This window comes from Thermobia domestica, chromosome 8 (genome assembly GCF_964235325.1).
Source record: "Thermobia domestica chromosome 8, izTheDome1.hap1.1, whole genome shotgun sequence".
Taxonomy (NCBI): Eukaryota; Metazoa; Arthropoda; class Insecta; order Zygentoma; family Lepismatidae; genus Thermobia; species Thermobia domestica.
The window spans coordinates 56,993,513-57,010,436 of NC_137461.1; the positions used below are offsets into that span (position 1 = coordinate 56,993,513).

The 16,924-nt window shown below is 34.1% G+C and overlaps 1 protein-coding gene across 3 annotated transcripts in view; it reads left to right on the plus strand.

The window, feature by feature from the left end:
• Positions 1–16,924, plus strand: part of LOC145692921 (tubulin glycylase 3A-like) — a 58,441-nt gene that overhangs the window by 18,966 nt on the left and 22,551 nt on the right. Inside the window, exons 4-6 of one of the 3 annotated variants that reach the window (XM_081768480.1) lie at positions 4,037–4,231; positions 6,730–6,915; positions 14,988–15,195. In XM_081768480.1, the coding sequence (XP_081624606.1) occupies positions 4,037–4,231; positions 6,730–6,915; positions 14,988–15,195 (589 nt within the window). The remainder of the gene's footprint in view (positions 1–4,036; positions 4,232–6,729; positions 6,916–14,987; positions 15,196–16,924) is intronic. The other 2 variants (XM_081768481.1, XM_081768482.1) reach the window with 2 other exon arrangements.

Genomic DNA, 16,924 nt, shown 5'->3' on the forward strand with positions numbered 1-16,924 from the left:
AATATTCTTCTACAGTATAAATATATAGTATTTTTTTACAATAATTTGTATATCGTTGTTTGTGAAAATTGTATCACTATTAATGAAAGGAAATAATCAAAATTGAAGAAAAATGTATGGTAGAATTACAGATGTGAGTTGGGTAAATACCCAGTGGGTAGGTAAATAAAAAATGCGTATTTACCCCTTTTGTATTTACCTACCCAAAAAATGGGTATTTTACGGAAGTTCAATTATTATGAAGTTTTAAGAATGGTTAACCGTACCGGTGACGTTTTTCTGTATTTTTGTGGTCTCTCGAGCGTGATGTCTCATTCATTCACTATAAATATGCAAAATAATAACCAATTGACCCCGTTCTGGTGCGGTGCGGGTTTGAAGGCAATTTTAACCATGGCGCACCAGCGGTACAATTTTGGACATTATAGGTTATGCTCGGTTAAAGCGATATCTAAAACCTATTTTTTTTTAAATAATTTTTCTCGAAGAACTTCATAGGTAAAGAGAAAAAATATTGAATCGAATGTTTTGAAAGGGGGAAATGGTGGGGGTGAGTTCTTACATTTTTCAGACGAAGCCCTCGTGTACACCTATACATACATCTAAGTTTGAACAACATCGATCGAGACAATCTTGAGAAATAATTCACACCCCATTTCCGATTTTACGTCATCGCTCACGAACAAATCAGATTGAGAATCAGAATCAGAGTTGAAACTTGAGGGATTAATGTCTCCTCGGGATACCTACATTACCACCCACTTGTCGTCTCAAGATTGATCTGGGACTATTTTACTATACTTATCGGTTTATGCCCTTTCTTCATCAATGTGTGAACGGCTTCTAAACTTGGATTAGTTTTACACCAAGACTTAAAAAAAAATAACAAATCTTAGTATGTTTGCTTTGTTCTGACATCCTCGGATGTCCTAGTAAATACATTACTGGGAAGTGTAATTGATGTTAATACAAACATAGACATCACTTGTAAGCACTATTTACACAAATCTCAAAGGAAAAAAGGGTTACAATTTCGTTAAAGTTGCTTGGGAAAACAAGTTGGGAAGTCATTTACACTGCCTTCAAAGTTTACTTGTCAATAAAACTAGGCTTCAGATGCTTGCTGTGAGTGAGGAATTGTCATTAGCTTCAGAAATCAAGAAAAGACTTCTTGATGATTTATTCTTTGTTTGTATTGAAAAACTTGCAGCCATTTTGAAACCTATAGTGGATTTGATTAATTGCTTCGAGTAAAATAAGCCTCATATAGACATTGTGTATTCAAAATTCCAGAGAATTCATCGTCGATCCTTTCAAAAACAGAAGAGCAATCAATAATGGAAAGATTTAAAGAATGAAGTGAATTCGGCTTGGGTCCAATTCATCTGGCTGCAGATCTCCTCAATCCCACTTTTCAGGGCTGCAAATTGACAGCTGAATAATTGCTTGATGAATAAACTTCATTTGTAAAGTTGGAAAACAAATAGGATTGAGTTCTGTTTTACCGAGAGCACACTTGACTGACTACAGAGACAAGAAAGTTTTTGTGGGACGGAATGGAACAAATGAGCTCACTACTTTGGTGGTGAGGGTTTCGAGGCATCACTGAATTAGCTGATGTTGCCATTCGAATCCTTAGTGCTCCGGTTACATCTGCTACCACAGAAAGACCTCTCTCTACATTTACTTAGTCCATAGTAAAACAATAAATTGTTTATCATCGGAGAGGGCAGGGAAACTAAAATATCTTTCATATAACTGGAAGCTTTTAAATAAGAAATTACCTTAAGTTTCACGGATGCAACACTCAGAACCAGGATCTACAAGGAAGAAGTCACCAGATGTTGGCATGGAACAGAATAAAAATATCAGAGACATTGGAAAAGGATACAGAAGAAATGAGTGACATAGAAGAAAGTAAAGAAACGAGTGATAGTGATGTTGATACTAAAGAAATGTGTGATGATTTCGACTCTGATCTTACGGTTGATACTGAGTAGAACAGTAAACCTTATTTGTAATTCTCCATTTCCATTCCATTCCATTTCCAAAAACCTCATTTTATTTGTAATGCTCCAAATATGATAGGTGTTAATTGCTGTTCTATATTGAACAATTTAAGGTATAAATATTACCTTCACTTAGTTACTATATAACTTAACGTTTTTTATCATATTAATATTTTAAATATGCTATTCCAATAAATACTTTCACAAAGTATTATTATTAGTGTTAAACTCCATTTAGTGAACACTTCTAAAAATCAGGAATTATTTAAGTGTTATTTCTTATTTCATGGATAATTTTCTTTCAACGGCATATTTAGTAAATAATTTGGTCGAACAACTTATTAAATTCAGTTACTTTGATTATTCTGCAACTTTCGTAATTATATAATTACTTCTACAGAATTACAAATTAGTAAATGTGTGATTTGTTTAGTTTCTAAATATTTTCTAGGTTATTACTTATTAAAGTCGAGTTTCTTTACTTTGACATAACTATATCAACAACTTAGATGTTACAGTATAGTTTGTTAATCAAATTTAATTTGTTAATTCAGTAAACCAGGAGTAAAGTATAAGAAATTTCAATTTCAATTCAAATTCAATTTTTTTGTATAATTGACAATTCAGTACATCTCATTGTCTAATAGATAAAATACCAAAAATAACATTATTTTGCGTGAAAAAAGTAACCAGCTGTATTTGGAATAACAGTTCAGTTTTTTTAATTATTAAATAATTGTTTTTCATCAGTACTATTCACATTTTCTAAGGTAATGTAAACTTTAGATCCTTAAAATAGGAAAGTAATTATTAATAATTCGTTTTCTGCAATTAATGAATTTGGTAAACCTAAAGAAAAAGTGGTTGTTCATTTTAGTTTAGAGATCCCACTGTTACCTAAATAGTTTAGTTAGTGTAATCATCGGTGATTTGAAAAACTGAAGAAGGTATTGGAATAAAAGAAGATGTGCCAGATCGAGAAAAATGGAGAAAGCAATTTCATCAAACGCGAACCTAAGGAAGAACTTAAATTTCGTGTCATTAATACCAGGAGCTGCTGGCAGACAGAATACTTAATAATAGTGTATGGTTAGTTTGGTAACAACTGACTTCACTTTCTTTGGTCATCGTCATGTTCTGTCATAAATTTTATATTTTAGTGTTGGTTTGGTCCACTAACGAATTCTATACCGTGCAACTGATTGGACGCCTCAGGGGCACACTAAGGTAAGAATTTACGGGGTAGAATGTACAATTATTTTCCGCCAAGGATAATAGAAGGAAATTTAGTGTGAGTAGAAAGAAAAATAATGGGGAGTAGCTAGGAAATCCGTACTGTGTTACTTGATAAATATCAAATTCATTCTTTAATTGCTAGAAAAAATGATTAATTTAGTGTTTATTGGTTATTTAGTGCTCCTGTTGCAGGTGATACAAATGACCATTATATTTTTCATTGACAACGATAAAATTCATTTATTGGTAATTGAAACATAAAATACTCACTAAAATACCCATTTTGGGTAAATACCCTGGGTATTTACCCGCTGAAATAAATATCCAGGTATTTTACATCCCTAGGTAGGATATACGGCTACTACTATACGAACGACTACTACTTGGGCGGGATAGCACATGCATAGATTCAGAAGCGCTCTCGGTTGGTTGATAGCAATAGTACCGCGAGAGAATGGTTTACGTAGCAGAGCGCGGACAAGTACAGGCAACCGTCAAAATACCAAATACCGTCACCACGTCAAAATACCGAATAATGATCAGAAGGACGGGGACCTGTGTTCGAACGGGGCCTCTGATCGGCCTACGGAAAGACAGCTTCTCGTACCGGTTCAGGCCCTTCCGCTACGTCACTAATGTTTAGCTACTTAATTAAATATTCTGATGGTATAACATCTAAACGTTTCATTGGTACTAAGTCAAGGAAATATCAGAGTATTCAATAACGTTGTGAATTTTAAAAAAAAATTCTTGTTCCTTCTTCGTACTCAACTATGCAATGTCTATTTCAGGATAAGCTATGTAAGGGTCTTCAAGAAGTACATTGGTTTAGTGAAGTTGGTTCCCAACATGAGTTTTTGCCTCGATGCTTTGCTATAATGGAGGCGGAAGAATACGATGCCTTTGTTGATAACTATAATTTGACAGCCTGCATCAGTTTGTTGAAATTAATGACTCTGAAAAAAATCGCATTTGAAAGAGGAAAGGTAAAATAATTGGTGATATTTATCCCTTTGTGCGTATGACATTTTATTATAATTGTATCTTTTTCGAGAAAAACAATGTATTTTTTTCCATAGATCGTTTAATCTAACTCTAATAATCTTATTCTAAAAACTTCTTCATCAGACTCTCTTAAAAATAAGTCTAATAATCTTCGATTAAATAAGTTACAACTTCACATGAAAAAGGAAAGTGGTTAAATTGCTAACTTACGAACATTCTGTGAATTGACTTTGCTTGTGGATTTTAAAATACAGTGTTTTCCCCAGTAGACGGGAATTTTTGTTGTTATTCAAAACTTCGTAGAAACCAATTCATTTAATTTTTTTTAAGTATTACTGAAAACTACAAACCATGCTGTTTCAAAATATATTGTACTGTAGTTGATCTTTATTTGATCGAAACCTGTTCTTCGAACATTTGGAAATATTTTTCGTCAACATTTTTTGGGGGAAAGAAAAGAATACGATATCCTATTAGAACTTATTTTACAAGTATTGACAATAAAAAATACAGAACTAATTGATATAAAATATCTTTAAAGTTAAATACACATCTTTCACTGTTTATTAAAAAAAATATCAGAACCAGAATCATCGTGAATAAATTCCAAAATCCGATAAGGATATACATTCTTAAAAGCATAAACATGTACACGACATGTGTTAAGTAAACTTCCACTGTCACAAAAAATGTATCCGTGTCATCTAGCAGCTCCAATTTCAATAAATAGTTCTCAATAAATGTTCACACAAGGCACACTGCAAATATATTGGTTTGGATTTAACTACTTCCATATTTATATTTTTCAATAGCACATAAAATTGACTTGCACTTTAGGTCGATATAATTTCTCTTCAAATATGAAAAAGTTTTACTAGTTTATTTATCACTACACTTACCATGCTGTACACTTCTGTCAAAATTTAATAATAAGATTTTTTTAAAAAAATATACAAATTACTCTATTTATTACTGATTGGTTTTAGTGTTTTAAAAGTTTTTTTGAATGTTTACAACTTACCTAAAACGTTTTATTAAGTTGTATTGTAATTCTTTTAAATATTTAGATAAACCTGAAACAGGATTCTGTTTTTCATCATTTATTGCGTGTTTTCATCCTAGTTGTTAGGTATCTCTTGATCATTTCAAGATTTAAAAAATAAATTGAATCTCAATAATAATAATAATAATAATAATAATAATAATAATAATAATAATAATAATAATAATAATAATAATAATAATAATAATAATAATAATAATAATAATAATAATAATAATAAACACTTGAAAGAAATTCATTATAACGAGGCACATCCACAAGTAAATTTCAAAAGTGCTTCAAGATGGCACGATTGGTTAGAGCAGGAGTGGAGGAGAATCAAGTAGCCAATCCCACAGTGGCCATACCTGGCGCGGTTGTGACATTCTGTTACCGATCCTTGGCATTAGAATTCTTTGACACAAGCGTACAAAATCTGATGTCATATTACGACAAATGCCTCAACAAGGATGGTGCAGTATCACTAACTCGACAGTAATAAAAATAATTTTCTTCTGACGTTTGCCTTTAATTTAACAGTCCATCGGAACTGAAACTTTCTGGATGAATCTCGTATTTACCATTTGTACGTTCTTCATATTTTCAAACATGTGATTTGTAAATAGAAATTTTATCAGAAAGAAAGAAGTCATTTCTCCTTTCGTAAACTTCGACGATTATCTTTTACTTGAAACAAGTACGAGGGATAAGCGAGGAGATGAGTTTCTACAGGAGATGAGTTTTCTGTTAACATCTTTTAAGGCAAACCTCCGCGGTACTCACTTACTCTGAAGCAGTGGTGAAAAAGTGTGATTCGGTTCAGAAGGACATATCAAAAAATAGCATACATCACGTGTTCCAGGAATGGCAGGAACGTTATAAAAAAGTGCATTCACTCAGGAGGGGACTACTTTAAAAAAGATCAGTGAACATAGAGTTTGAGTAATAAATACATGTTTAAAAAAATCAGTCTGTCTTTGTTAATCAGCTCTCATATAGGGTCTATTTTCCTTAACTTGTCAATACCTGAAAAGTCATCCGTGATTAACAAATGTACAGAGAAACTGTTGGTTCAGGAGATATTAAGAATGCTTTTCGATATAGTCATTATGATTATGGTAATTTAATAATTCATAATATTATTTTATCTGTCAATCGTTATCGTTACTAATTAATCGTTATCGTTGTTAATTACATCATTTTTCTATATATTCGTCATCCGCGATTAACGAATGTACACAAAAACTGTTTGTTCAGGAGGAGTTAAGAATACTTTATTGTCATTCTGTAATTATAATAATTCTTGACAATTTATGTTTTCCTATTAACTGCTAATTTTGATTACATAGTGAAAAATAAAAAAATACTATTTATTTGTAATTTTAGCAACATTTTTATTTTTATTAAAAAAATAATAAATTATTTTTCCTTTGATAGGTTCCAATGCAAATAATGACATTTGCTATGGATCATGTATACAAGTATTTAGATTTTCTGCAGCATGAGGATATAGATAAGGTTACAAGGAAAGCTGATGAAAAAGACTGGGTTAGATTTCATTTTTGGCATAGACAAATACTCTTTAATGGTTCAATGCTAAAGTGTAACTCTAAAACTGAAACGGTATGAATCAGAAAATAAGAAGATAAGTTACATGTAAAATTATGAAAAGTGTATACAATTTATAACTGACATGTTAGCACTATCATTAGCTTAGATTATTTTCAGTTAAAATTTGTATTAGTTCATTAGGAATGAGATATTATTATATGACTTTTTTTTAAAATGTAGAATTTAAAATTTGTAGTTTCTCAAAAAAATATAGTCTTTCATAAATAACTATCGATATATTTAAAAATAAACGTTGTAAGAAATAAGTGGCAAATTTAAAAAATGTAGAATCTCACATCGCTGTGTTTTTGTAATGAATTCCAGTAAAGTGATGGAGTGTACCTAACTGAGAGAATTAACTGGTCGAAGTTTTAGTTTATATTGTTCGTGGCTGGTAATTTGTACATGTGTCACCATAAATAGGAACGTAAGCGAAGAACTGAGTTCTTTATAATTGAGTTTTGAAAAATGATAGAAATCTATCGTAGTTTCATAATGTGAAACAAAACTCACTTGTTTTCTTTCGAAAGGTCTCAAAAATCTTTTCGAACTGTCCTGGATTCCAAAGAAAGAGTCTTATCAATACAACTTCCAGTTTTGACGATGATAAACAGCTAATCAACATCATATATGTAACTATGCTTTCTGGATGTCCAAACACTTGTAGATTTCTAAAATCTCAAATTTGGAAGTTGGTGATTTTCATTTGGTCTGTATTTTTGGGTTTTACTAAACACCCTTCTGTCCTTTACGCTAAAAAAGACGATGATTGGTTAGGATCGGTTCGAGTTTAACGTTCTTTTGCAGCACCGAAACTAAGTGAAACATAAGCAGTAAATCCAAATGTTACCGAACTACCGTACATGAGCTCCCAGTTTAACATATCCCGCCTCGAAAATGCATATGCTATCCATTTAGCTACAAGGAAGCTCAAGTGAGACGATGAGAAATGAATAGTGAAAGAATAGTGCATAATGTCCATACCCTGAGTGGGATTCGAACTCGTTATAGTTAGATCTTGCAATCGCCGCCATAATTCCTTATTTATTGTAAGATTATACTTGCCGGTGATTTTTATTTGAAATGAAATGAACATCTGTAAGAAGTTCCTATTTTAGGACATGCCCATTTACAGATTTATAGAACAGTCACTTACATAAGTACCTGGACCCCTGACTGTTATAATTCCGTTACTTGGGGTCCAGGTCTTTTGCAGTTGTGAGAACGCCTAGACAGATGCAACCCAACTTACACGTAACTTTTCTCGGCACTGACAGCAGTTGGTAGCACTGAGTCAAGTCTTTATGCAAGTAAAATTGTGAGTAGATGACTCACGAAACATTTCTTCATTCTGAGAAGAATGTCTGGTTCAGAGCCTGTTGTCCAATGAACATCACATGTTAATCTCAATATTGCTGTGTATGTAATGTATTATTTCATTATATATTAAATATTCAAAGAAATAAAAACACTGATCACACATGAATCAGAAAATGTTTGAAAGCAGACGAAAATATCAAATCTAGAACAACTGCTGGAAATAAGTTTGTAAATCACTGTCTCCATTGACAGGCCTTCTCCAATTCTCCTTATTCTATCATCTTTTTCTTTCTAGGGAAGAGAAGATCTTGCTTGTCACACCAAGTATGCATTGGAATTGAAACAGAAACACTTGAAAAACTGGATTTGATCTCGGGTCTACTGAATAGAAGTTCAATGCGCTAACCACTCGCCTACGCGCCACTTAACCTTCCACCCAAACTAATACCTAGTTAAAATTGTTTCATGGAAAAATATAAACAAGATACTAATGCTTATGTGAGTGTCTTAATCTAGATTACCTTGTTTAACTCAAAAACAAGTTATATAGACGTTCCTTAATGAGGAAAATATCACGAAATGTTCTTCAAGTTGAGGCTACGTCATCGGTTTCAGGAATGATCCCGATTTACATTACATTTCTTCTTTACCATAACTTCTAATTTCCAAAGAAGAAAAGACGACAGAAATTATTGTCACATTCTTTGAATTGTATCAATATGTGTAGTTCTATGTTTATGTTCCGTAACTACTAGTTTATTTTCTTATATTCATATGAGGAATTTGTGGCAAATTGAGCCGGTGTCACTAGCCGAGTGATCTCGGGCGTTCGGCTTCCGATCATGGGGCGCAATCTTTATGAAGAGCAAGGTCGGAATTTTAACTGTCCTCAGTAATTCTGTGTTCGTGTCCCTGTAGTGTTTGGAATACGGCGAAAGGACATGAGGTGCGAATGGCCAACAATACTCCGGTTGGGGCGATTTGTTTTAAAAAAATGTGAAATCAGGAAACTCTTCTTGCAGCTACCTGAGCTCAAATCCCTTCGTGGCAATTATTATTTTTTCTGAATGGGAAAGTAATGTTTGTGTAATTGGTATTGTAATTCTCTTATTCCTTCATTATTATTATTATTATTATTATTATTATTATTATTATTATTAATAATAATAATATTAGCACAGAAGGAAAGAAAAAGTAACATAGTCGAAGGTATTCATAGGAACAGAAAAGACATACAGTATGTCAGATGTTTCTTAGATTTACATATGAACGCAATAACATTATTACGTTTATGAATTTACAGATAGAATTATCATTTTATGACAAGAAATGGAGTATAAATATTTGTTAGCTGATAACAGTAATGCATTTTGTTTCTCCCTTCTTCTAGGTAGAAAGGTGAGGCGACATCTTAAATAGGATCATTCTCATGACTAGAGTTGTAAGAGTTGTAAGTTCGATCACTATTTGCTATTTGTGCACAACTAGGAACAATTCCTTAGAACTCATTTTTGGCCCATACTACAGCAGTAATGATGTGTTTAGCCCTTATGTATTCAACAATTCTTGTCCAAACACGTTACATTCACAGACAGTTACGAATCAAGGTTGATATGTATGACGTAATTTTGTGTTGGCATTTCACCTGTGAAGGAAGTCGTCTTAACTCTTAGACCGAGAGAAATTGAATATTTCTCATGTTGGTATACATCGAAAGTATCAATATTTCAAATTATAAAAATTTCCTAAATTGCCATAGCCGGAATCGAACCCACGACCCCAACATTATGAAACTAACGCTTAAGCCAATCCACTACCCTAACAAATCACTGTTCTGGGAGAAGGAAAAACTGGATGTGCAGTGAATTAAGTAATTACACACTTTTACGATTCCAGTGTAATAACGCTGCTAAAACTTTCTGATTTCAGTCATGAGAAAATAGTAAAGTGTTATGCAGTCCAGAGGATTCAACTTTAAATTGACAACTCATATGTACGGGGGCGCTGTCATATGCTCTCGCCTCGGGCCATACTCATATTGATTGGAATCTGGTGTTTCAAGGCACTGGATTATTTTTTTAAAGTTAATTAATTTAACGAACCTTCTTCAGTATCTTGTTTCCTATTTTTACGCGTTTTACTCACTTTTACAGTTTTTCCCAGTAACACTTTAAGAACAGGGACAAAAAACAGAAACATTGAGGACAGTAAAAATCACAAACACTATTCGCATGTTCTTCCCTTGCCTGAAGTAAAACAATGAAATATGGTGGACAAGTAATTTTGGTCTTCAATCTTCTGTGTTATCAAATCCAGAGTTGGAGTGGGTCAAATGGATCGAGATTTCTGAGTGGGTCATTTTAACGTGGCCAACAGCATGTGACCCACTGCGAACCATCACCCACCGTGACCCACTGCGACTCACCACCCACCGTGACCCATCACCAACTATGTCCCACTCTGACTCACCGACCCACTCTGCTCACTGCATTGTAGACAGCATCTTCTGAACAGCATATATTTTTCACTCTCGACCCCAGCCATAGAAACTAAAACCACGTTTCTGATTGGTTGCAGATTGCGATTGTCCAAACCTTCTTGTGTATGTATTGTGTATTATAGTAGTAATAGAAATTTGTCACTTTGTTGGAACTGAAGAAGAAAATTGAAGAAGCAGTTGAGGTTAAATTTATATCATGGCAGTCAAGGTAGAACAAAACGAGCCTTGCGAGCCCCGCTCCACCTTCTCCCCCTATTACTACTCTTACTACTACTACTACTACTACTACTTTTAGTGTGGATTCGTATAGAGAAACTGTACACATAACGTCATCACTTTTTGAGTACTGTTTTTTATCTTATTTTAATGAAAAACGTGTTTTGAAAATTCAAAGAATAAAATATAATAAAAAAACTTTCCTTGGCCCGGGTTTGAATTCACACCAAAAGCAATTATAATTACTAGCCTATTGCGCAAGTGCGCTCGGCCACGGCACCAGGCACTTGATTTTTGCTATACTTATGCTACGTGGCGAGAAACGGATAACCCCAACTAACTAGAACCGCATATTTAGCTCTTATGAGTACGGTCGAGCGTGATTTAAAAATATGCTTCTGAACACTGGTCAATTTGTCTACGTTTTACTTTCAAGGCATCCATTTTCCTTTTTCATTTGTTTCTGTTTACTTACCTGAGATGAGTATCTCTTAAGTGAAAAAAGAACTTGAGGCATTTTTGGATATTGATATTTGAAATTGTGATAATAGCAAAATGACTCATACTACTACTTGGCTTTCGAGACACACAGCCTGAGAGTTTTAGGGGAGCTAACTACTGGAAAAAATACATTTTTGAATCACTGTAATATATAAATTATTATATAAAAAAATTGAATGTAACTCAGTGGCGTATTTACGATTTTGTTTCGGGAGGGGCTTTGCTAACTTCCGGGGGGGCTTTGCCTGAAAACGTGAAAATTCTGCAAAATATTTCATATATTTACTATAGTAGATAAGATTTCGGGGGGGCTTAAGCCCGGAAGGCCTCCTAAATACGTCACTGATGTAACTGTATATGCCTATTTATCACAACCAAATTGCAGTCAAATGAAATTAATTTTGGTTAGGCCTTAATCAAAACTGGGATGTTATCATATTGCTTTCATTGTAATATCCTAAGGGATAGTTGGGATCCGAATTTTTGCCAAAAAAAATGAATATCTCATAAGCCGTTAAACTTACGAAGTTGAAATTCAGTATATTAACTCATTATTGAAAATGAACAGAACGTCTCCTAGCATTTTTCAAAATTCTTCTTTATGGGAAGGGATGGTACTTTCTATATATGGTAAATTGATAGTGGGTTAGTTAGTAAAATAATCAAAAACGATCGATATTAGTTGAGAAACAAAAAATACAGTGCTTCGCATCACGTATCGATATATGCTTATGCGCTTTCTACTATAATAATTGCTGAAGCTTGTTTGTTATATGGAGCGCTTAGAGCACAGGGCAATCAACCCATAAAGTTGAGAGAAAAATAGACATAAAATTTGTAATGTAAGCTTCTGTACGTTGGTCAACTTACCTTGATTTGAGACTTTCAAATTTCATCCGTCTTTCCACTGAAAAGTATCAATAATTCAACAAGGAAATAATTAGACCATGATAATTTAATTGACATTCATCGTAATCTTGCTCTTACCATTTTATATCGTAACGGTCAGATCCACCGTTATTGTAACAGAGCTGTACTTGAGCGATTGACCATAGAAATTCAAACACCGAAGAGTTAGAATTTCACAACCTGGTTTTGTTACTCTTTAATCGGTAGAGAAGAGGTCGTGGATCATGTGCCAGAGTTTATGACGATGTGATTTGGTGAATCAGTGGTTCATGGTGGGTGGTGGGTCGGAGCGGGTCATGATGAATGGTGGGTCAGTGTGGGTTACGGTGGGTGGTGGGTTATAGAGGGTCGTGGGTCAGAGTGGGTCACGGTGGGTGGTGGGTCAGTAGGTCGTGTGTCAAGTTTTTATCTCTGGTCAAATCTGTAAAACCAAACCAAGCAAAGAGTAATATTAATACACAAAACACTCAATATCTTAGCTATTCATGACATAACTATTGCATGGTCCGAATAACTCTAGTATATCCACAAATCATCATTTGTCATATTTTACCGGAATACAACATGGCTACTTTAAATGTTGTTAATACGCAAAGTTCATTGATCTCATCTCTTATTCACTTACTCTCTTATTATCATCAAAACCTTTAGGGTACTTTCCGTACATATAGAAAGGTAAAATGTAGTATCCAAGCTTGGTGTAGCGTGCAAGTAAACAAATAAAAAGCAACAGGATGATATTTCCCTCCCCCAAACCCCCTACAATGGGGTGTGTTGATTATTCAACAAAAAGACTTGAAATCCAATCAGAAAATTCATAAAACATAAAATATGTAGCCAAATCTCGACTTTGAATTAATAATAATAAAGGAATAACAGAATTACAATATCAATTACGTAAACAATACCATCAAATAAAGAAAAAATAAATAACAATACTTTCCAATAATATTCGAACCCGGGTCGCTGTAATGGCAGTTCTCTACTTTCACACTTTGCCATCAATTCCTCATACAAAGATAAGAAAATAAACTAGTAGTTATGAAAGACTAACATAGCACACACTATTTCTACACGTGTTGAAATAATTCAAAGAACGTGAAATTAATTTCTACCCTCTTTTCTTCTTTGGAAACTAGAAGGTAAAAAAGAACTGTACTGTAAATCGGGACCATCGCTGAAAATGATGACGTAGCCTTAACTTGAAGAACTTTTCATGATTGATTGAGGAAGTCTATATAACTTGTTTTTGGGTTAAAGAAGGAAATCTCGAGTAAATCATTATGACGCTCACAAGAAACGTCTCATTATACGAGAATTAGTATTTTGTATAGTCTTACATGCAATGTTTTAACTAGCTAATAGTTTAGATGAAATATGAAGTGACGCGGTAGGTAAGTGGTTGGCGTATTGAACTTCTATTCGGTGGACCCGGGTTCGAATCTCGGCCAGGTTGAAACTTTTTCAAATGTTTCAATTTCAATACATACTCAGTGTGACAAGAAAGATCTTCTCTCCTCCAGAAAAAAAAGATGTTGGAATGAAGAGAATTGGAGGTCTCTCAATGGAGGCAATCATTTACAAACTTATTTCCTGCAGTTGTTCTAGATTTGATATTTTCAGCTACCTTCAAGCATTTACTGATTCATGCGTGGTCAGTATTTTCTCTCTCTAAAAATACAGTATATAAATAAATAATACTTTACATACACAGCAATATTAAGATAAATATATGGTGTTGTTTGGAAAACACGATCCGAACCATAGAGATTCATCTTATTATGGAGAACTGTTTCGTTAGTCACCTACTTTACAATTTTAGCTGCATAAACACCTGGATCAGTGCTACCAACTGCTGTCAGTGCCGAGAAAAGTTACGTGTAAGTTGGGTTGCATTTGTCTAGGTGTTCTCACAACTGCAAATGACCTGAACCCCAAATAATGGAATTATAACAGTCAGGGGTCCAGGTACTTATGTGAGTGACTGTACACGCTTTTGTTTCAGTGTCCCCTCCAACTATAAGTTGTCAATCTTAAAGACTTTGTAGTCCAAGAATGGGTCCCTTGAAAGAACCTACACATAATCAAATTATTGATTTCGAAAAAGTCTCATCACCTGCGACAAAGTTGAGGAAGTGCCTCGTCTAGTTGAAAGTTAACACTACTCGTGTAATTAATTCTGGAATTAGCAGAGTTTGCACCTACAGTGATAGTACTCCACGATGAAAATAGCGCACCTCACATCAATCTTCATGTTTTTTAAACTCAGAAAGAAATTCTTTTGAGGTTTTATTTTTGCAATCCTTTTGGAAAACACCACATAATGCATTACGCGATTTAAACTCAGTTACGGAACAAATTACACTTTCTGCTGAACTATCCCATATTGCAATTAATTAGCTCACTGCTTGTTATTCGTGAAAGCTGACATTGCAGTATTGCCAATTCGAAAATTTTATATTATCACATTTACGCTAAAAGTTAAAACATGTTGAGTGCTCTTGTTCTGAATTCATTTCGCTTACAAATTCCCCGTCACTTAAAGAACAGTGTATTAAGCTGTATTTGTGTCTATTTGTATGAACTCTATGAGTTAAGATATTTTGCTGATGGCTTATTTTTACTTTCTTTCTTATAGGATTGCTTAAAACTAGTGATTAAATTGTTAGATAACATCAAACGTTCTTGGCCACAGTTTGAAATGGAAGGGTATCATAATTTATGGATTTTGAAGTCTGTGGTGCCTAAAGAAGAATACAATCCAGTTATCATTACAAGATTTACAGAAGTTGTTGCACTGAGAGAGAATATTGGTGTGACTCAGTTGGTAGCACAAAAATATTTAGGTTAGTTAGGTAGATTTTGTAAAGAAACAAAAAATAATAATATTCAGTTAAAATTATAAATTTAAGTTATAAATTATAATAAATTTAGCTGACCTAAGTTATAAATTTAACTAACATTAAATAACACATTACTAACAGTTAACTGACACCATAAACTGAACAGAATTGTTACTTGTAACATTTCCGTTCCTGGGCTTACATGCCTATAAACATTTCAGCTTCCCGTTGGTTTAGTCCATTTCTAAGATGTATATCAGATAATAAAAAAGTAAGACATGCAGAGCATGTGTAAATAAATCTTTACATATTATTTTTAAAGATAACGTCTCAATTTTAATAGTTACTATTGGCCTGCTAACTTCATACCAGCAGGCCACCATATCAAAATCACACGATAAGTAAAATAGCCGGTTCGAGCAGCGTTAGTGCTCGTTAGTGCTATAAACATTAACGTTAGCACTAACGATTGCACAAAAAGAGATCATTAGCGCTCTTGAATTTGGCGGGAATTTGTCGCAATCAGGAATTCCCCATAATTACACTAATAATGAAGGACTAACGAAACTATCAGAGATTTCTACAAGCACTAACGATGCACTAATGAATGACAATATTTTTTCGTTAGTGCTTAAAGTGGGGGCCAAGCTCACGCTGGCCCTCCAAACATGTACTTGTAGCACCTACACTAATGAACTACATAATGTTAGATGTTAATGCACAAAGCGCACTAATGATGTACTAATGATCGCACTAGAACTGAGCATTAGTACTCTCGAATTTGGCGGGAGCTTGACGCAATCAGAAATTACCACCAACGTAGCAGAAACGTTTGCCATTAGAAAATCAATTCTGTCTCAATTAGGGAAAAAGCAGACCAACCTGACGTCAAGTTTGCCCCGAATAAATACCGGCATTATTAGAACAGCACTAACGCTCAAATTTGGCCATTAACCAGCACTAACGTAGCACAAACGTTTGTCATTAGAAAATCAATTCTATCTCAATTAGGGAACAAAGCGGGGCCAACTTGACGCTAATTAATTTCGTTATACCGGCGTTATTTGAACAGCACTAACGCTCAAATTTGGGCACTAACCAGCACTAACGTAGCACAAACGTTTGCCATTACAAAATCAATTCTATCTCAATTAGGAAAAAGCGGGACCAACTAATTAATTTTGTTATACCGGCGTTATTTGAACAGCACTAACGCTCAAATTTGGGCACTAACCAGCACCAACGTAGCAGAAACGTTTGCCATTAGAAAATCAATTCTGTCTCAATTAGGGAAAAAGCAGACCAACCTGACGTCAAGTTTGCCCCGAATAAATACCGGCATTATTAGAACAGCACTAACGCTCAAATTTGGCCATTAACCAGCACTAACGTAGCACAAACGTTTGTCATTAGAAAATCAATTCTATCTCAATTAGGGAACAAAGCGGGGCCAACTTGACGCTAATTAATTTCGTTATACCGGCGTTATTTGAACAGCACTAACGCTCAAATTTGGGCACTAACCAGCACTAACGTAGCACAAACGTTTGCCATTACAAAATCAATTCTATCTCAATTAGGAAAAAGCGGGACCAACTAATTAATTTTGTTATACCGGCGTTATTTGAACAGCACTAACGCTCAAATTTGGGCACTAACCAGCACCAACGTAGCAGAAACGTTTGCCATTAGAAAATCAATTCTATCTCAATTAGGGAAAAAGCAGACCAAC